Below are 21,014 nucleotides of genomic sequence, written 5' to 3' on the forward strand. Positions count from 1 at the left end.
ACCAAATTCGGTGAATAACGTTGTTTTCATATTTCTATGTTATAGTGCGAAAATGGGCGAAATTGTACTACAGCCACGCCTATTTCCCATATAACACCATTTTCAATTCCATCTGATTCTTTCACTTTCCACTATATCCAGGAACAATGATTATATCGGGGTAAAACTTTGCGTGAATAATACGTTTAAAGTATGCCACCTTGTGACCAAAAATTGTCTAAATCGAATCAAAACTGTTCAAGCCTCTAAGTACTAAATATGTGGAGCCCAGTGCCTATAGTTGACCTTCTACCGAAAATATCAGCCAATCCACAAAGAAATCTCAAACGAGTATACCATTTGACTTTGCGAGAGTATAAAATGTTCGGTTACATCCGAACTTAGCCCTACCTTACTTGTTAATATAATTTTTGCTAACGCGGACTAAAATATCGTTTTAAAACTAAGTCTATGTTTATGGCCTTCAATATAAGTCAAGAGGTTCCAAATTTGATTATAATTCACGATTTCTTTGATTAATAAATGTTTAATTCTTTGCAAAATTTTTTGATATATAGTTTTGCCAACACCTGAAGTTATTTAGCTGGCTTTGATTCTTGCAATTTGCAAAAGTATAAAAAGCTCGGTTACACCCAAACTTATCCCTTCCTTAGTTGTTATAGTAAATTGTTTACGTTCACTGTGTGACTTAAGTGCAGCTAACGAATTTTATCAGTTGCTGATTGTGGTATTGGTATTTGGTGTAACATACCCATATTTTGTATATTAAAGCATATTGTCATCCAATATAGGGTTGTTTCAAATTATACAACTTAATGCATGCGTATGTTTTATTATTCATGGTGTATCTTAAATATGTTTGTATGTATTTTGCTACACGAGTACACTGTATTTATGTATATTCTTCGATAGGCAATGATTTGTACAATTTTATGAGCAAAGCCTTATACTACAATTTTATTGCCTATCATTGCACTTGACATTTAGTGGACTGTATTTTTGCATTTAATTTATTGTTTACATATGTATGAATATTTGTGTACCAATGTAAATGTCTCAAAAGTATAATTTTCTATACATAATATTAACTTATGGCCACAATATTTTTATACTCTCGCAACCTGTTGCTACAGAGTATAATAGTTTTGTTCACCTAACGGTTGTTTGTATCACCTAAAACTAATCGAGTTAGATATAGGGTTATATATATATAAATGATCAGGATGAAGAGACGAGTTGAAATCCGGGTGACCGTCTGTCCGTCCGTCCGTCTGTCCGTCCGTCCGTCCGTCCGTCCGTGCAAGCTCTAACTTGAGTAAAAATTGAGATATCTTTATGAAACTTGGTAGACATGTTTCATGGTACCGTGAGACAGTTGGTATTGCAGATGGGCGTAATCGGACCACTGCCACGCCCACAAAACGCCATTAATCAAAAACAAATAACTTGCCATAACTAAGCTCCGCAATAAGTTACAAGACTGTTATTTGGTACACAGGATCACATTAGGGAGGGGCATCTGCAGTTAAAACTTTTTTTTAAAAAGTGGGCGTGGTCCCGCCTCTAATAGGTTTAATGTACATATCTCCTAAACCGCTAATGCTATAATAACAAAATTCACTGGAAGCAAATGTTTTTAGCACTTCTATTGACGGTGTGAAAATAGTTGAAATCGGCCACTCCCCATATAACGGTACTGTTAAAAACTACTAAAAGCCCGATAAATCAAGCACTAAACACGCCAGAGACATTAACTTTTATCTCTGAGATGGTAGAAATTGGCTTTATAGGAACCGCGTTAAAAATTAGTCAGTGGGCGTGGCACAGCCCACTTTTAGGTGAAAACCCATATCTTGAGATCTGCTCAAACCGATTTCAACCAAATTCGGTGCATAACGTTCTTTTCATGTTTCTATGTCATAGTGCGAAAATGGGCGAAATCGGACTACAACCACGCCTACTTCCCATGTAACACCATTTTCAATTCCATCTGATTCTTTCACTTTCCACTATGCAAATCAGGTAACAATGATTATATCGGGGTAAAACTTTGTGCGAATAATGCAATTAAAGTATGCCACCTTGCGGCCAAAAATTGTCTAAATCGAACCAAAACTGTTCAAACCCCTAAGTACTAAATATGTGGACCCCAGTGCCTATAGTTGACCTTCTACCGAAAATATCAGTCAGTCCACAAAGAAATCTCAAACGAGTATACCATTTGACTTTGCGAGAGTATAAAATGTTCGGTTACATCCGAACTTAGCCCTTCCTTACTTGTTATATTCTTATTTTATGAACACAAGGTTTTAGTACGAAATATCTGTATTTTTAGAGCCCAGCGATGGTTTCCCTACATAAACAAAAAATCATGGTAATCAAAAGTAACGTGTGAGTAGTTTCAAAGTTTTCAAAGCAGCCTACCGAACGAAATTTTCCTGAAATAAAAATAGAGGTAGCGTGAATCGAGAAATCTTCGTCTTTATCTATACCGATATTATAGGTACTTGTACAACACTGACGGTTTTGGAACATTTTTTTTTCTCTCTCTCTTCTTCTTACTACGTCGTGGGGCACGACTAAGAATTCTTGATATCGAGATGGAGAGAAGAAAAAAAAGGTGAAATAGATAAGACAAGGATTTTTTGAGCTGATGAAGCAAGGCTTTTGTGTTCCTATATGAGTCCAGTAGCAAGTTGTATTCAAGCTTACCGACTTAATTGCAAGATATTTACGCTTCGTTGAATATACAAACAAATAAAATACAATACTTTACAAGCCAGCAAGGAAATATGCCTAAGGAAAATGTATTTATAATCATTACAGGTTTTCTTCCAATTGATTGCATAACTGGCACTAAACAAATATAAGCAAGTAAGGAAGGGCTAAGTTTCGGTGTAACCGAACATTTTATACTCCACTTATACGAGTTTTCATCTAACTGTGGGCGGTGCCACGCCCATCGTTCAAATTTAAAAACGGCTAATATAAAGCCTTTCCGTGCTATATCGGGTGTAAATTGTATGCCTCTGGCGCATTTAGCAATATATTTATCGCATTTTTCACGTACAAACAGACAGTCACTCAGATTTCAACTCGTCTTATCATCTTGATCATTTATATATACATGACACCTACTTCTAACTCGATTATTTTTAGATGATATAAACGGTTGGGAATCAAAACTATTATGATCTGTAACAACATGTTGCAATACTATAAAAATGATTTCTTATCGCAAATCCATCTGATTTCAAGTAACTAATCAATGATTTGTAATTTAACAGAACAGTTAATTTTACGAAAACCGGATTTAATAAATTATTCCTGACTCAAATAGAGCAAGTAATATTATGTTTGGTTTTTTGTAGACAAAGTCTCCAGCTAGAGCTTTAATATTGCCAATTCTCTTCTTCTGAGTCCGCTTCCAACCAATCTTCTCGAATGAAATCAACTGCCTTTTCAGCTATCATTATGGTAGCGGCATTTATGTTGGCGCTGGGAATCTGTGGTATAATACTGGCATCGGTTACGCGTACATTACCACAACCGTCTAAAAGCAAACGTGGATTCACACAACTGGTCCCATCTGTTTCAGGGGCCATTTTAACCGTACCCGATGGGTGATAAGTAGTAGTGGAGAAATACTTCATATAGCAATGCCAGTAATCATCGCTTTGAGGTTTGTGAACATCACACTCATCAATTGGTGGAAGTAGTAAAGTGGCATTCATTGTCTTATAAGCTGAAGTCTTCAACAATTGCTCTTGGAAACGTATAGCACGTAGTAGAGTGCTCATATCTTCAGGTTCGCTGAAATAGTTTGGGGTCAGTTTAGGCGGATCTTTGTAATCGGTGCTGCGGAGACGTATCTGTCCGGTAGACTTTGGATGGGAGAGTATATTGAGCATGATCAAAATGTCAGCAGTTTCTAAAGCCTTAAGAAGTGTCGATTTGAAAACGTCGTTAAAATTAGGTCCATTTAAGAAAAGATGCAGTCCAGCCAAATTACCACGTCTATAAAAGTAATGGTGGATGGAAATATCTGGATAAGTACTATTTGTCAGCGTATTTACGAAACCGGTAAGCGATGCGCTGCCCTGAGCGGTCAAGGGGCCTTTCCGGTAAATTAGGTAATTAAAAGTGCTGTTTAAGGAATCTTCCTTTATCCATACATTCGCTGTGTTCTCGTTCAATTTTAAGAAAGTTAAAATGTGGACATGATCTTGCAGATTATCACCGATGGGCAAGTCATGTATAAGCGGTATATTCAAATCAGCCAAATGTTTTGCTGGACCGACACCAGACAACATCAGTAGCTTTGGTGAATCTATTGCACCTGCTGACAACACCAACTCTTTCGTAACGTCGACTTTCATTTCATATCGATCTTGCAATATGAAGCTTACTGAGTGTACATTTTTGCCAGTCTCGTCGAAAATTAGTTTGGTCACGTGCGCATTTTTAATAACTTGCATGTTGGGTCGATTTGCAACATGAGCGAGATGTCCCTTTCCAGTGCTCGTTCGACGTCCATTACGAATAGTGCCCGGAATATTGGAATATCCGGTCTCACTGCCTTCAGTGAATAAATCTACGCGGGGTGTGCCCAACTCTGCACTACCTGCATAGATCATTTGTTCTAACTCCGGATCGGTGACTGGAAAATTATTGAGTGTTACATAACCCTGTGGGTGGGTGTCATTACCAATAGGACGCACTGAACGTTCAAAATACGGCAACACATCGTTCCAACCCCAACCTACATTACCAGCTTGAGCCCAACGGTCGTAATCACGAGGATTTCCACGCACATAAAGCATGGCATTAAGAGCACCTGTGCCACCAATCATTTTACCGCGTGGCAAAAAGCAACGCCGATCAAAAAAGCCTAAGCAAGCCCTATCGCTGTACTCAGTCAAATAATTCCAAGTCACATTTGTATGCTGCAAAGCGAAAGAAAGGTTCGGCACCTATAAAAATGCGTTTAATTAAAGCACTTTTTTATTCTAATTAGCTAACAAGCCCACCTCAGATTCTTGTGGCGGATCGCTGCCTGCCTCCAACATTAACACTTTCCAGTTTGGATTCTCGCTCAACCGACTGGCCATCACTGAACCCGCTGAGCCCGCACCTACCACCACAAAGTCATACGCGTCCAAACCATGTTCCAATGCATGAACTGCGTAGTCTTTTGGCCACAGCTCGGGCGGTGAGATTTCGCACTGTGCGACTAACAGAGCCTGGATTAGCGTCGTCACCAAGTTGTTGAAAGTGCCGACGCTTTGTGCAGCGCATTGATTGCTTAGTAGCGATGACATTGTGATGAGTTAGTTCTGAAAAAAGTATAGTGTATACTATGACACCCTTTATACGTATATAACCTGCAATATTTCCACTCATTATCTTACTTATTACATTAACGCTCTAATATATTATTTATATTTAATATGAAGTGAATCGATGATTATATTGGTCCTTGTTGGAAACTGTTTTCGTTGCGCTTTACTAAGAAAACTTGCCACAGTTCAATAAAATACTGACGGAGCTTATCATAGAAAACCTTCTTTTTATAATCCACTGCGTTAGAATTTAGTTTCTCACGATTGTTTTAATTTAAATTAATGCATTTAACATTATTGATATTTCATTGATAATTATGCGTATGACTGACGGCATATAAATAAAGAAGGCCTGGTCATGAATTCAAGTTCTACAATAATGTACTAAGAACGGTGCTGCCTAAAGTTCACTGCATCTCATTAAAGTTATGTAATTGCTGTGTATACAACACGCAATACAAACAAGTAAGGAATAGTTAATTTCAGGTGTAACCGAACATTTTATACTCTCGCCACTTTGCAAGTATAGTTAAATAGTTTTGGCTCGACTTGGACAATTTTTGGTGATAAGGTGGCAGACCTCGAAGGCACTATTCGTGCAAAATTTTATCCAGATAAAAACTAAAATTGTGTTATAAGGAGAGTTATACATAATCTGATTTCGCTCTTTTTCGCACTGGAAAATAGGAATGTTAGGACTACTGATTTTTTTTTAAATCGGTCGAGTTGATAACGGAAAGTGGGTTTACACCTAACTGTGCGCGGTGCCACGCCCATCGTCCAAATTTGACACCGGCTTCATAAAGCCCATTCGTAAGATTTCAGTTGTAAAATTGCATGTCTCTGGCGCTTGTAGTTATAGATTAATCGCCCTTTATATATATATATATATATATAGTTTTTAAAAAACCGTTATAAAGGGAGTGGGCGAGGTTATTATCCGATATTATTCACTCATTTTCACAGAGGGTATCTTATTGTGGTGCTTAGTTATGGCACTTATATATGTTTTCGATTAATGGAGTTTTGTGGGCGTGGTAATGTTCCGATTCTGCCCATCTGCAATACCAACACCTTGGGTTGTTTCATCAATATATCTCAATTTTTACTCAAGTTATCGCTTGCACGGACGGACAGACGAACAGACAGTCACTCGGAATTCAGCTCGTCTAGTCATCCTGATCATTTATATATATATAACTCCATATTTTTCTCAATTAGTTTTAGGTGATACTATCAATTGTTAGGTGAACAAAACTACTTGTACTTCTTATACCCTGTAGCAAAATGTTGCAAGAGTATAAAAATACAACTCATAACAATAATAATTAGTAGTGCTCGCATATCTGTACTAAATACTTACAAAAAATCACCACGTGGTCACAACTTTTATCAGCTGATTGCTGGCGGTCACAAAATAGAACACCTGCCTTGTTTTCTATTCGTGTTCGAGAAAAGATGGTTCTAGAATTTTATTTTATTTTCATCTTAGAATATACTCGAGGATTTTAAATTCTTTGTCGAGAGGTTATCGCTATTATAAAAAAACGTCTTATTATGAAATATTTTCTCGTATGGCCAGGTCTATATCAGGCACGAAATTTGTCTGAATTTTTTATACAAGACAACCTGTTTATCTAATTAATTTCCAAAATACTATTATGTTGTACCTGATATATTATAGTTTACCTTATTTTGCAGAGTTACATTTTCCTTATGTTTAGTTATATAACGACTCGATCATAGTCGCACGATCAGAAATCTTTTTTTATTGGATTTTGTCTCGTTTTTTTGCTGTACTCTCATTTTTATATCAAGCAAATTGTGAAAAATTGAACGCAGACATAAGTGGTATATCTTTTCACTTCTCCAGGGTTTTTTCTTATATATTTTTCACCTTTTTCGTTCGTATTTCATGGCTGACCGGCTGAGGTTTTTTATTTTATATTTGAAGTACCTACGACGATAACAAATAATGTGTCTTTTTCTGCCGGTGAACCATGGTAACAGTTATCAGAACCCTGTCCCGACCACAACTTTGTATTCGTTCTAACAACTATTATTTATATATATGTTAATATTATCCGAGAGAATTGACTTTAAATTTACCATTTATGGATTGGGGCCAAATAGATTTCTGAATAGGCAGACTGTCGAAAGACAGTTTTTTCAATTATAAAATGTATAATAAAAAACTAGAAAGCTTCCGAAGGTGGTAGAAACATAGCAGAAACTTCCATTTGTCTTGAAAAATTCCAAAGAGCATCCTTTTCGAATATAACATGCATAATAACAACGTTAAAAATATTTTCGATCCAGGCCCACTTTCAAGATACAAATCACTTTGATAGGAGAATTTTTCCATAGTAGTCCCGATCTCTGTCAAAGAAGGGTATAATAATAAATGTTTATATTTGTACTAAAAATGTAATGAATATCCGACAGCTAAATAATTTACGAGCTGAATAGAATTTCCAATTTATTTTAAGTAAAAAAATTGTTGACATTTAAAAAAGTTGAAAAATTAAAAGAAGAGATGGAATATAAAATTAATAAAATAATAAAGACTAAAAAAATCAAACATTGCACGTAAAGTATATTTAAGGTATGCAATTACTTACGTCCGAAAATAGGCGGAATCGGACTATAACTTTTTATGTCAAATATATAGCCCATTTTTATTTTTTACCGAAAATATCGGTCGATCTGGGAGGTCTAGTATTAAAATTTGGTGAGAATATTTTTTTAAAGAAATTAAGATAGCATCTCTATTTAATAACTCTTTGTTCTTATGCCCTAGATCCCAAATACCTAACGTATGGATTTTCAAACATCCGGTATTTTCCAGCATGGTATAAAACCATACACATACAGGTTGGCTGAAAAGTTTCTGCGCTCGAAATGAAAAAACACTGTTTGGTATGAAATATATTTTTTATTCAATATAATCTCCCTTAACTTCAATACACTTATTCCAATGATCGTCCAATAATTTTATACCATCCCTATAATGATCCAGAAGCTCTGCCAAATACCCGTCTACGGCTGTAATAGTTTCTTCATTCGACGAAAAGCGCTTTCCACGAAGGAATTGTTTTCGGTTTCTGAAAAGATAGTAGTCGCTGGGAGCCAAATCTGGTGAATACGGTGAATGCTCAAGCAATTCGTACTTTAATTCGTTGAATTTTGTCATTGTTAAAACACCTTTGTGAAAAGGTGCTTTTACTTGATGAAAAGTAATTTTTTTGTGCTGCAAACCAGGTCTTTTCTCACAAATTTTTTTCATCCAGCTGATGCCATAACCTTCTTTGCTGATAGTTGTTACTTCATTTGCTTTGGAGCTGAACAACCAGCTTTAGTCCACTGTAAATGTTCTCGTTTCAATTTAGGATCATCCAAGTCTCATCCATAGTTATAAAACGACGCAAGAATTCGTCGTTATTCTGCTTAAAAGCTCTAAGTTATGCTCAGAAATTTATTTTCGTTCTAGTTTCTGTTGAATTGTTAACGTGTGCAGCACTAAATTTCCAAACAGCTTCTTCATACTTGTATGTAATTATCCATGTAAAATATGAAGTACACGTTCATCTGAACATCGATGCCTACGGCATTAGCAATTTCACGCTTAGTCTCCATTTGTTATAAGTATTAGGGTATTACAGTTAGTATTTTAAACTTCCAGTTGGCTTTATATCGAATATATCGCTCAATGTGTAACAGGTCTTAGCAAACTTAAGTGAACGTATAATATTGTATAAATTTCAGGTTAGTTCCGAAAATATGTGAAATTGTTCTACGAATTGCCGAAACTCCCATTTGCTATACAATTTGATTTTTTTTATTCTAACAGACTCTATGTAAAATATGTCGGTCTATGTGTGAGTTATCTTCATAAAACTGCATTGAAATATATTCTTGGTAAATTTGAATAATGGAATAATGGCAATAGTTAATGCAATCAGTACAGATTTCTCCTAGCTTCGATATACCAAATCTAGCTTTTTTCAGCTATTTTAACTCTCCATCAATCTTCTGTCCCCATTTGGCTTTAGAGCATTTATAATGGTCAAAATGTGTGATATTTTAATGAAATTAAGTGCAATTCTTAAACATAATGTGGCCTAGCGCTGAATATGAAAGAAATGGGTCCCGGCTTTGGTATAAAATAATGACTTCCAATTTGGCTTAGCTTGGCCTTTTCCTCATATACCCAATAATTAAGTTTAGCCTCTTCGATTGAGTTTATATCACTTACGGACGCGAAGGAAAATGATAATGAAACTAAGTGACTCCACGGTCTATAATATATATACAATAAGTTAATAAGATACCAAATTTGCTTTTAATCTATTCGGTTTCTTGGAATAGTGCAAGTTGAATTTTTTCGCAACATTTTTATACTCTTGCAACATGTTGCTTCAGAGTATAACAGTTTTGTTCACCTAACGGTTGTTTGTGTCACCTAAATTATATCGAGAAAGATAAAGGGTTATATATGTGCTATATAAATGATCAGGATGACGACACGAGTTGACATCCGAATGTCTTACATCCGAATGAATGTCCATACACACAAAACGCCATTAAACGAAAATCTATAAAGTGCCATACCTAAGCACTAAATTAAGATATAAAACTGTAATTTAGTGTAAAAGATCGCAGTAGCAAGGAGCACCTGTGGGCTGAAAAGTTGAAAACTTTTGATAGGTTTAATGTACCTATCTCCTAAACCTGAAATCGGATGATACCCCCGCCCACTTCCCATATAACGGTTTAGTTAAAAACTACTGAAAGCGTGACAAATCAATAAATAAATACTCCAGACACATAAAAATTTACATTGAAGATGGTACGAGTAGTTGTTAAGAGCCGGAGTCAAAATAAGTCAATGGGCGTGGCACCGCCTACATTCAGGTGAAAACTCATATCTCAGGACCTACTTGACCGATTTCGACCGAATTCTTTAGGTAATTTTATCTTCATATTCGTATGATCCAGTGCGAAAAAAGGCTAAATTGAACTACAACCACATCTATGTATTGTACTTCCCATATAACACAATTTTAAATTCCAGCTGATTCTTTCACTTTCCGTATGCAAATCAAGCACCAATAAACGTATGGGAATACAATTTTGCCCGAATAGTGAGCTTAAAGTAGCCCACCTTGTGACCAAAAATTTTCAAAATCGGAAGACAACTGTTCAAGCTCCCAGATACCGAGTATGTGGACCTCAGTTCCTACAGCGAACAATTTAAATATCGGTGAATCCGTGTGATATGTTATCCAAATTCGCATCAAATCCTTTCCTGATAACAGTATGTCTGTATGTCAAAAATGGGTTGAATTGAATGAATGCTTCTCCTAGCCGCTATATACCTAATATAAATATTTTCAAACTCCCGATTTACTTTATACCGCATATATTGGTCAATATGTGATTTGTCTTAGTGAAAACAAGAGAAAATCGGGTGAAAACTTGCCCTAGCCCTTTGGTTAAGTTTATATCAGATATATCTCATTTAAGAATGAATTTAATATAATTTTTGTTGATTCGATTATTTAATTTGTACATATATTAATAAAACTATGTAAGTACATGACTGGTTTTGAACCTTGCGAATTGCACGAGTATAAACTGTTCGGTTACACCCGAATTTAGTCAGACTTAATTATTGCGATTCATTGTATTAAATTACGGTTTTGTATCTTAATTTTGCAATTTTGTGGTCTCATTACACCCATCTACGAACTCCTCTTCAATTTTTTTTTAAAGAACACGTGTACCAAATTTCATTAGGATATCTCAATTTTTACTCAAGTTATCGAAGATTAATACGATTAAACCCATTTCTGACACAAAAACATACTATTATCGAGAGTTTCATTTATTTATTTTATTATGTGAATTTCAATTTTATATCTTACACATTGACCGATATTATCGGTAAAAAGTCAACTATAGGCACTGGGGTCCACATATTCAGTACCTAGGGGCTTGAACAGTTTTAGTTCGATTTAGACAACTTTTAGTCACAAGGTGGCATACTTTAAACACATTATTCACGCAAAGTTTTACCCCGATACAATCATTGTTGCTTGATTTGTATAGTGGAGAGTGAAATAATCATATGGAATTTAAAATGGTGTTATATGCGAAATGGGCGTGGTTGTAGTCCGATTTCACCCATTTTCGCACTTTAACATAGAAATATGAGAAGAAGTTGGTTGAAATCAGCTAAGCAAATCCAATGTCTCTGGCGTGTTTAGTGCTTGATTTATCGCGCTTTTCGTAGTTTTTAACAGTAGCAACAGTTTAAGGAGTGGGCGAGGTTGTCATCCGATTTCCCCCTTTTTCACACTGTCGATAGAGGGGCGAACGGACAGAATGACAAACAGTTACCCGGATTTCAACTCGTTTTTTCATCCTGATCATTTATATATATATAATACTATATCTAACTCGATTAGTTTTAGGTGATACAAACAACAACAAAACTATTGTACTCTGTAGCAACATGTTGCGAGAGCTTTATTATGATCTAAGAACAGTGCTGCCTAAAGGTCGCTGTATCACACTAAAGTTATGTAATTGATGAAAATACAACACGCAATACATAAAATACAATTCATAAAAATAATTAGTAGTGCTCACATATCTGTACGAAATACTTAAAGAAACCCACCACGTGGTAAAGGATGTCCCAATGACAACTTTGATCAGCTGATAGTTCGGGGCTACTAAATGATAATTTGTAAACACATGCCTTGTTTTCTATTCGTTTCCCAGACAAGGATAATTCGGGAATTTTATTTGATTTTCATCTTAGAATATACTGTTTGTCTAGATTTTTTATACAATACAAACTGTTTTAAAGAAATAAATTGTTTAAATTATAGAAATATATCTTATTGTCGTACAAAATACTTATATAGTGGTATCAAACAAATTAGACCAAGGTAGATAATTTTTGAAAGCAAAAAAACCATGTTAAAATGAACCCATGGGAAACGAGAGATAAAATAACAAAACTAATATATAAAATAATTTACATGCAATCTGTGGTCGAGAAGAGGACAGGAAGGGGCGTGGTGAAATTTTTAAGGGTTAAAAATGGTTTATCGTGATTTCTGGCAAAGTCGGGTCCTATAGGAACAAGTTATATGGCAATTTTGTTGGTAATGAAAAGATCTACAACTATTGTATTAAAACCTTTCACACACATTTCCTCAAAATTTTATGTGAAAAATTGAAATATCCAAATGTTTGAGTTTTTTTATTTTTATTTTGTACAAAAATAAATGCATCTATTCGTACTAAAGATGTAATGAATATCTGGCAGCTAGATTCCTTACCAGCTGAGTTAATTTTTCAGTTTATTTGAAGTAAACAGGTTGTTAACATATGAAAAAGTTACAAAAAAATTAAAAGAACAGATTGAATATAAAATAATTTTTTTGTGTTCGTGGATCATACCAGTTTTGAGAGAGAGATATACTAAAAATTAAATTTAAAGACAGTCGTAGTGAAATCTATGAAAGCGAGCCAAATTGGCAATCTGGTGAAAAAGTTGAATATATGATTGTCAATCCACTTCGTGTGAAATGTTATAACTATTGAAATTGACAACTTTTTGACATTTGAAAGTACCGAAGTTACAATATTTCTAATTTAACATCAATTTGGAAAATCAAAATCACATTTGCGCGCAATAGAAAATGTTTTCCCGTAGTTTCCTTATTATGACATCCCAGAAAATGGATTGAGCTTAACTAGCAACATCTGTATCATTTTGATTTCGAAGTATTTTTGCTTCAATAAGGACTTCCTTGAAGTAAGTTTTACAAACTATAAGAAAATAGTTTTTAGAGTCAAATAGTTTACATTTGTAAAGTATCATCTGTCTTAACTTATTTAAGTCAACTACAGTCAACTCAGTTTGAGATATTTCGCTATTTTTAGGATTGACTAATTTTTTTTTAGAAAAACGAAATGTGAAATAATTGTTTATGATGAGAATAAAATTATTTGACAAATATGATTATATATTTTATACTATATTTTCCACTAACACCCTACTTAGTATATGTATATATATTACAATTACAATAGTTATACATTTTTATATTATAATAACGCAGCAATCAGCAATCCTGACATTAGTTATCAGTATCCGGCAATTGCATCTCTAATATATATTTCCAAATTTATGCGTATTTTTTTCAGTGCAAACAGAAGTACTGTGGTTTCCTATGTCAATAATTATGTGCGATTATAAAAGTAGAAAACGCCAATTAAAGTATTTATTTTATTAAAATAAAAACTCAAGCCCTCATGGCAACATCACAATTATGGATTTTGCTATGAAATTGGCGCAATAATTGAAACAATCACACTTTCAAGTAAATTATTCGCACCAAACGGCATTCACCTGTGATAATATACAATTAATTAACCGCACTTAGGTACAAAAAATCAATTTCAATTGAATCACAATTGTTCGCCGCTCTTTAGTTCAGCTGTTGTATATAAAAAAATAAGTTTGCATTGAGTTGGCGCGCATAGTCACCTTAATATTCTAAAGGCAAGTAATAATTATGTTATTCGCAAAGTTGCTGCATTAATAATAATTGATTTTATAATTCATAATACGATAAGTTTGCTATTGTTTGCACTGTCGACTCAACGTCGCCGCAAACCGCTATTTAAATTCTGACGTATGCGTTGTTGTGGTCCAGGCGCCTGCGCATTTCCCGCAGCTGCCACCAAATTGTTGCGCTGCAGCAAGTTCAGACCTATGAGAAACGGTTAAAATGCATTTCAACATACTACATCGATTATGTCTGCGTATGAGCACACTCACCCTCCACTACCGCATCGGGCGCCTGCAGCTGTTGCTGCGCCGCCGCATCGCCAATCGTCAAACCACCCAAACCCGTCGCGACATTGGTTGAGAAATCGTCAAAATTTAAGTTGAACCCACCGCCCACACTTGCAGCACTATCCGATTCATTGGGCAAGTCGTTGGGTAGTTCGGCGACGCGTATGATGAACTCATCACGTTGACCCTGTGCACTCACGGCTGCTACAAGCAACGTCCAGCCAAGCATTATGTAGCAAAGCGCACGCTTAGAGTACAAACTGTTTGCTAACGGCGACATTCTCGTTATACATTCGACTGACTACTGATCGCGCAAGTACTTCATTCTTTATATTATTTACAATGTTTTGCGGTGTGTGACTCTCGGCGCGTCAGTGTATACGCTCAAATACAGTTACATGCTGTGTTATGTGCAAAATATTTATTAACATAATACATACTCGTTTAAGGCTATGGTTGCTCAAAAGTTGCACCTGCAACATATCACTCAGGCACTGGTGGCGTACACTATTTAGCGCATGCGCAACAACAACATACTCCTTTATAACATACTCGTATGCTCTCAAATTGTGTAACAAATGCCGAGACGGAGATAATTTCAATCACACTCTGGAGATTTATATGTTGAGGCTCAAAATAGAGCAATTGAGTTACAACTTCATAACATTGTGGCTCAATTTCAACATTCTGCGGTCCTAGCCTGCCTAATGCCTAAATACTTGTACTAGCTCTTGAAGAAGTTACAAAACCGTTCAAATATATGTATTATAACCAATGTAAGAGAATCTGTTAACAAAAAGATCACTGATTAAATATGGACGACGTTTCTAATATCAGCTTACCATAAGATCAAAACAATATATTTTTTCAAAACAAAATTCTGCCTTATTGTAAAATTTTGGAATACAATCAGTGAGCAAATAGTGTTACCGCTGCGTATTCAATTGCAAAAGACCCAAACAGTTAATCGTGACATCTCTGTGCTAAAATTAGAGTCTCGAACCTTGAAATATGCAAATCCTCGAAATATGGAGTACCAAAGTCTGTAGCTTTATACAATAAAAAAAAACTAAATTTAACATCGAGTCCTTAAACAAAGTGAGTTTCCTAAAATAGAGCAAGTCTTCTACAATACAAATGGTTTATGACTCACCGTCGAAACCATATTACTATGTATTTGTGGTGCTGTTTCAAAGGCAATGATGACATAGTTTCATTTTAAGTTCTACAAGGGAATTTTTTCCAGTGATGTGAGACTAAATTAAGCTTAAAAAACGCTTCGGTATATGTCTGTAGATAGTGTGAATCTTTTTAAAAATATGCTAGAAAACGTAATTATAAGCTTACATACGAAGCAATCTTTAATGCATGAAAGCGGTATTTGTTGGTATTTGCTCCACGAAAAAACTTGCGTTCTTCCTGAATATTTGCAGCATTTGCTCCAAGAAGAAAGAACACCAAAGAAAGTTTAAGATTTTTAGCATGCCAATGTTGTGGGAAACAAGAAATTACCATTTTTAGTAATTGGAAAATCTCAGAACACAAGATCTTTCAAATACAAATTGCCACTCCTAACTTATGTATATGAACTCGAAATCTGCTTAGATGAATATTTATCATTCTATAAATTCTTTAAAAATAGTTTTTCGATCACTTTGTTCCACCGGTATGTTTAAAAAATTCGTGTTTTAAAGGTTATTGAATTTTTGGATGAACAGAACATTCCAAAAAAGCGCTGCTTATCTTGGTTAATGCTGCAAGTCAACCAGCTGAAAACGAACTGGTTAAAGCTACCGTTGACGAAATGATTTGGGCAATTGTTATGCCACGTAATGTAACGCCATTGATTCAACCGATGGATGAATATGCTATTAAGCTTACGGAACTTCGTCATAGAAATTACCTTTTGAATAAAATTAACGGATAATATCTGAGAATCTTTAAAACGTATTAATATTTTCAAAGCTGAATCTCTATTGAAGTTTTCTTTGGAAAAACTGCCAAAGAATTCTATCTGTTGGAGACTTATTTTAAATTTTGGTTTTGTAGGATTCGATGAAGAAGATGATATAGCAGAGCTGACTTGTACGTTGAATCAACATTGATCCTGGTAGCACCAGTTTTCCCTAATGTGAGACTTTGATATTAGTTTATGTATTAAATAAAGAAAGTTTTCATAGTTTTTTGTCTTTGAATTAAATTAAATTATTTGGTTATTTATTTGAAAGCACTTTAACAAATATTTGGATTTGGTGAATTTGGTGTAAAATATAAAATGGATTATATTGGACGACCACTGTACTAAGCCAGACAAAACTTTATGTTCACATATTTATCGTCTATAAATTTCAAGTTTTTCTGGTTGCTCTATAAAAACGGTTATTGGCGGGATTGTTGCCTTATATTCTGAGATAAAAATATACAAAAATAAACTAATGAAAGTAAAATGTTTGACTGTAAATCATTATAGTAGTATTTTTCTGTTCATTGTAGCGAAGCATACCAGTATATTTATAACCTTTTAAACGATATATATTCGAATATATCATACAATATTTATACGAAGAAACTTGATGTACAATATTTAATAATATGTATATATAACTATTTCCTGTACTTGAAGGTCGCACAATTTCTTAATGCAATTTTTCTCTTTTTGTATTGCGAGACAGCAAAACAAGATATTTTGTTGAATTAAAGTAGATCAGGGCTCTAAAAAGGAATGAAAATGCCTAGCAAGCAGTTTTACGAAAAAAAAACTGTATGCGTTCAATAAACAAATAAAATCGTTTAAAGACCTACTTATTCATCGCTTTTTCCGTATGGATGACATAAAAAAAAAGAACAATTTAAAACTTAATGATTTAAAAATTAATTAACGATACCAGCAATACAAAAAACCCAAAAAATATGAATTATCCGCCCATTTACTGCGCATCGCCGTAACGGAGCCACTCCTCTTTAATTATGTCCGCACCCTTTTCGGCGATCATTATCGTCGGCGTATTCGTATTGCCCGTCGGTATGGTCGGCATAATGCTGGCATCGATCACACGCAAACCACGCACACCATAAACGCGCAAACGTGGATCCACCACTGCAAAAGGATCGTCGTATACGCCCATTTTGCATGTGCCCACCGGATGGTAAATCGTCTGTGAGTAGAAACGCGCAATGCATTCCCAAAACGCGTCGCTCAGGTACTCCACTTCGGGGCAATTGCGCCATTCGAAAATGTTTAGCGTGGCATTGAGTCGCTGCATGATGGCGGTTTGTGTTAAGCTATGCGCAAATTTGACGCCTTCCACCTGTGGTGCAATATTTAAAAGGACGTACTCCATTGTATTTATTGTTGGTGTATGATTCTCAACTTACCATCACTGCCATATCCACTGGATCGTCGAAATAATTGGCATAGATGCGTGGATGTACGCGCGGATTGCTTGATCTTAACTCTAGACGACCGCGACTCTTGGGCCGCATTAATAAGATTGTCAATGTGAAGGCATCCTTGTAAATCATGTGCTCAAAAACATTTTCGTAATTAGCAAACGATATACCGCCACCACGTCGACCAATCAAACCACCGTCTGCGCCATAACCGTAACTGCCCATAAAGATTTGTATATCAGGCCAATCCAGTTTAGGGTCCTGATATTTGGTGCTCATGAAGCCCATAACTTCGCTGATGGGCATGGCATAGAAAAATCCATCTGCCTGATGTAGAAAGGAGTCCACTGACCGCGCATTCAACATTTCCGGCACAATGAACGAAAGCCGATGCCCAGTTACGCTGTTGTCAACGAGATACTGTGGCCCTGTAGTAGATATGTGATCTTGTAGATTGATACCCACACCAGGCAAGTGCTGTATAAGTGGTATGCCATGTTGAATTAGTTGTTGTTCGGGTCCGATACCCGAAGTCATCAGCAATTGAGGGCTGGCTATAGCGCCAGCTGAGAGTATGACTTCGCGACGTGCGCTAACCTTATAAATGAAGCCTAAATGCTCAAAGTGTACACCACGCGCTACTTTCGAATCCTCATCGACGACTATGCGACTGACAAAAGCGCGTAGCACTATATCGAGGTTCGGACGTTTCCAAACTGGCCGTATATATGCTTTATTTTCACTGCAACGCAGCCCATCGCGGAGCGTGGCATGCGGCACAGCGAAGCCGGTTTGACTGCGCCCATTGAAGTCGTTGAATGGATTGAGCTGAAGAGTAGAAAATTAGCCAAAAAATTCTGACAAATATTTGTATTAACATCAAACCAGGTTCAGCTCCGAGGCTACTTCCATAAAAACGTCCAATAACGGAGATGGAAACCTATAATTTTCAATTGAAACCGGTCCACCGAAACCGTGGTAGAAACGATCATTCTCGAAGCCTGGCACACGCATATCCTCCAATTTTCTAAAATAATGCAAAATGCTTTCATAGTTCCAGCCCACATTACCCAATTCTGCCCAGTGATCGTAGTCGCGTCTATTACCACGTATATGCATCATTGCATTTATTGAGCTACAGCCGCCTAATAATTTGGCGCGCGGCCAAAAGCAACTCTGTCCTTGCATGGCGAGGCAGTAGCGATCAGATGGCTCTGTGCGATAACCCCAATCAAATGGACTGCGCTGGAATACTGGATACAACATCGGCAATTCCGATAACATGGGCTCATCACCGCCGGCTTCCAGCAATAACACACTCCAGTTCCGCACCTCCGACAGACGCGATGCGAGCACACATCCCGCCGTGCCGCCACCAATAATAACAAAGTCATATGAGTCACGTAAATTCAAAACATTCAATGCGCGCAGTCGGTTGTCCTCATCAACTATGTCAGGTCGGTAAATATTTATGCCATCGAAGAGCATAACAATGATTGTCGCGCTTGGTAGAGCCGTGAGAACAAAGCGCCACAGCGTTACAAAACCTTCTCCACCTATCATTTCACAAATGTAACAGCAACAGAAAGACTTCTTTTTGTTAGTTGTTAAATTTCAGGTGCGCTTAACTGTTTCAAACCGTTTTCAAAATTGTACTGTGATTGGAAATGAGCTAGGCCATGCGCTTTGCGTTATGCTACTTCGGCAGACAGTGCTTTGTTGACCCAAAAACTACAATTTGCAGCGCTTGCAGAATTTTTCCAACGACAAGACAAAATAATAAAAATAAAACAAAAATATAAACAACAAAAAATATTCAAAAGTTTGAACTTAATAAAAATTATGAGGCCTAAAATCGAATGGCTGAATTAAAATGTTAAATACTCATTTAAATCTCGGGTTCACCGTACTCTTTTCATAATGTTTATTGATCTTGGTAGTTATGTATGATAAATAAACTCATTAAACAAGCTAATAATCGGTTTTGCAAGAAGCTTACTTTCTTCATAAAATAAACTACACTTTGGCCATGGAAAATTTAAAGTCGAATAGTAAACATCCGTGGTTATAAAAAACTTTTCTCTACCTTGGTCAGCTCTGGTAGAAATATAATATCTTTGATGATGGCAGTAAGTAAGCTAGAAAGTTTAATCAGTTGGTATCTAACCCCCGGAGTTTAATGTATATATAAATGTTGTAATTGCAGAGGAAGAATAACTTTGACTCTCATCGAATCAGCTTGGTAGGCTTTGGTTGAGTCTCGTATACGAGAATTCGAGTAGCTATGTTTCATGGTTTTGGTGACAACTACCGCAAACGATTGTAGAGCCATAGATATTTGGGTTCACTCCGGTTTCGTATACCCAGTTGTCGTGGGAACGGTAGAAAGTGTCGTTTTAGATTGAAAAGATTAAGTTTGGCTTCAGATATGAGTATTCGACTAACTATGGTCCGTATTTCTAGTTAGAACTTCGATTATCCGAAACGCTTCGTATTACAAATTTTATCATCCGGCTCATTAATTTTCATTACTTTTATTTTAAACAGTAAAAACGAATGAATAATCTATGCATCCTATCTTGCTTGCAATAAGAAGATGACTACTGCGAAAAACTTTTACTCCAACTTTTCAGACAGTCAATTAATTTAATAAATTAACAAGCGGTACACACAGGAAAAGTTGCTAATTGACTTCATCAAGAAGCTGTTCGGAACGCCTGTTATATTATATGTAAATAATTGAATAGACTAAGTAGACCACCTAAACAGGTGTTCAAACTAATTGCTTGAATAATTTATAGTGTGAATGTATTAATTATAAGCCCTTTCATAAGCAATTATCGGATTAGTTGGATTTTAGTTTAATATTTTTTGTTATTACGTATAATTCCATTATTCGTAATTTAAATAAATCAAACTAAATATAAAACTAACATTCTACTTTTATTTTCTCTATTATTCAATTCTGTCGATTTTGTCAGCAAGACGATTCATAATCAACAGTCTGTATACATTGACTTAATCATTACTTCTTCCTCAGTAATGTACTGCTCAGATTATCTAGGACTCATTTAAAAATTAACGTATATCAATATTATGAAGGGAATTTATTAAAATAGAATAAAGAAGACTTATTAAAATGAAAAAATTGGAAAGGATAATGTCAACATATTTGAGTGTTCTTAAGTATTGGTAAGGTATTAATATACTTTTTCCTCTTAAGTTTTTAAATTTTTTTTAGTTTTAGCGTAACCCGAAGAAAAACTATTATGTAACAAATGAAATTTAAAAAGTACACGTACGAAATGTTTCAATCAGTGCTGCCATTGCCGTATACTGTAATATTTCCTCGTGAAAATATTATTCAACACACTTCGAATGTCATACTTGAATATACCTTT

At 35.6% G+C, this 21,014-nt stretch overlaps 4 protein-coding genes across 9 annotated transcripts in view; 1 reads left to right on the plus strand and 3 right to left on the minus strand.

The window, feature by feature from the left end:
- Positions 1-21,014, plus strand: part of Flo2 (flotillin-2) — a 315,478-nt gene that overhangs the window by 221,575 nt on the left and 72,889 nt on the right. The gene's annotated exons all lie outside the window — the stretch shown is intronic.
- Positions 3,293-5,533, minus strand: LOC106617465 (glucose dehydrogenase [FAD, quinone]). 3 transcript variants are annotated; one of them, XM_036371239.2, is made up of 3 exons: positions 5,412-5,533; positions 5,031-5,336; positions 3,293-4,946 (listed from the first exon to the last, which is right to left on the minus strand). In XM_036371239.2, the coding sequence occupies exons 2-3, from the start codon at positions 5,319-5,321 to the stop codon at positions 3,393-3,395; spliced, it is 1,845 nt and encodes a 614-aa protein (XP_036227132.2). In that variant the 5' UTR covers positions 5,322-5,336; positions 5,412-5,533; the 3' UTR covers positions 3,293-3,392. The 3 variants fall into 3 exon arrangements, with proteins under 3 accessions (XP_036227132.2, XP_014090143.2, XP_014090144.2); XM_014234668.3 differs by having other exon boundaries at positions 3,293-4,973; XM_014234669.3 differs by having other exon boundaries at positions 3,293-4,973; positions 5,031-5,357; positions 5,412-5,527.
- LOC106617473 (uncharacterized) lies at positions 13,367-14,540 on the minus strand. Its single transcript, XM_014234680.3, has 2 exons — positions 14,206-14,540; positions 13,367-14,137 (listed from the first exon to the last, which is right to left on the minus strand). The coding sequence occupies exons 1-2, from the start codon at positions 14,501-14,503 to the stop codon at positions 14,025-14,027; spliced, it is 411 nt and encodes a 136-aa protein (XP_014090155.1). The 5' UTR covers positions 14,504-14,540; the 3' UTR covers positions 13,367-14,024.
- LOC106617448 (glucose dehydrogenase [FAD, quinone]) lies at positions 16,418-19,445 on the minus strand. Its single transcript, XM_014234642.3, has 3 exons — positions 18,499-19,445; positions 17,599-18,441; positions 16,418-17,531 (listed from the first exon to the last, which is right to left on the minus strand). The coding sequence occupies exons 1-3, from the start codon at positions 19,174-19,176 to the stop codon at positions 17,151-17,153; spliced, it is 1,902 nt and encodes a 633-aa protein (XP_014090117.2). The 5' UTR covers positions 19,177-19,445; the 3' UTR covers positions 16,418-17,150.

The sequence above is a fragment of the Bactrocera oleae genome, chromosome 5, assembly GCF_042242935.1.
Source record: "Bactrocera oleae isolate idBacOlea1 chromosome 5, idBacOlea1, whole genome shotgun sequence".
Taxonomy (NCBI): Eukaryota; Metazoa; Arthropoda; class Insecta; order Diptera; family Tephritidae; genus Bactrocera; species Bactrocera oleae.

Coding starts and splice junctions, on each gene's coding strand:
- LOC106617473 (XM_014234680.3), bottom strand. CDS start 14,503: ATGTCGCCGTTAGCAAACAGTTTGTACTCTAAGCGTGCGCTTTGCTAC. Junction 14,138..14,205: donor GCCCGATGCGGTAGTGGAGG/GTGAGTGTGCTC, acceptor CGTTTCTCATAG/GTCTGAACTTGCTGCAGCGC.
- LOC106617448 (XM_014234642.3), bottom strand. CDS start 19,176: ATGATAGGTGGAGAAGGTTTTGTAACGCTGTGGCGCTTTGTTCTCACG. Junction 18,442..18,498: donor TAGCCTCGGAGCTGAACCTG/GTTTGATGTTAA, acceptor TCTACTCTTCAG/CTCAATCCATTCAACGACTT. Junction 17,532..17,598: donor CAGTGGATATGGCAGTGATG/GTAAGTTGAGAA, acceptor ATTGCACCACAG/GTGGAAGGCGTCAAATTTGC.
- LOC106617465 (XM_014234668.3), bottom strand. CDS start 5,321: ATGTCATCGCTACTAAGCAATCAATGCGCTGCACAAAGCGTCGGCACT. Junction 4,974..5,030: donor ATCCGCCACAAGAATCTGAG/GTGGGCTTGTTA, acceptor GCATTTTTATAG/GTGCCGAACCTTTCTTTCGC.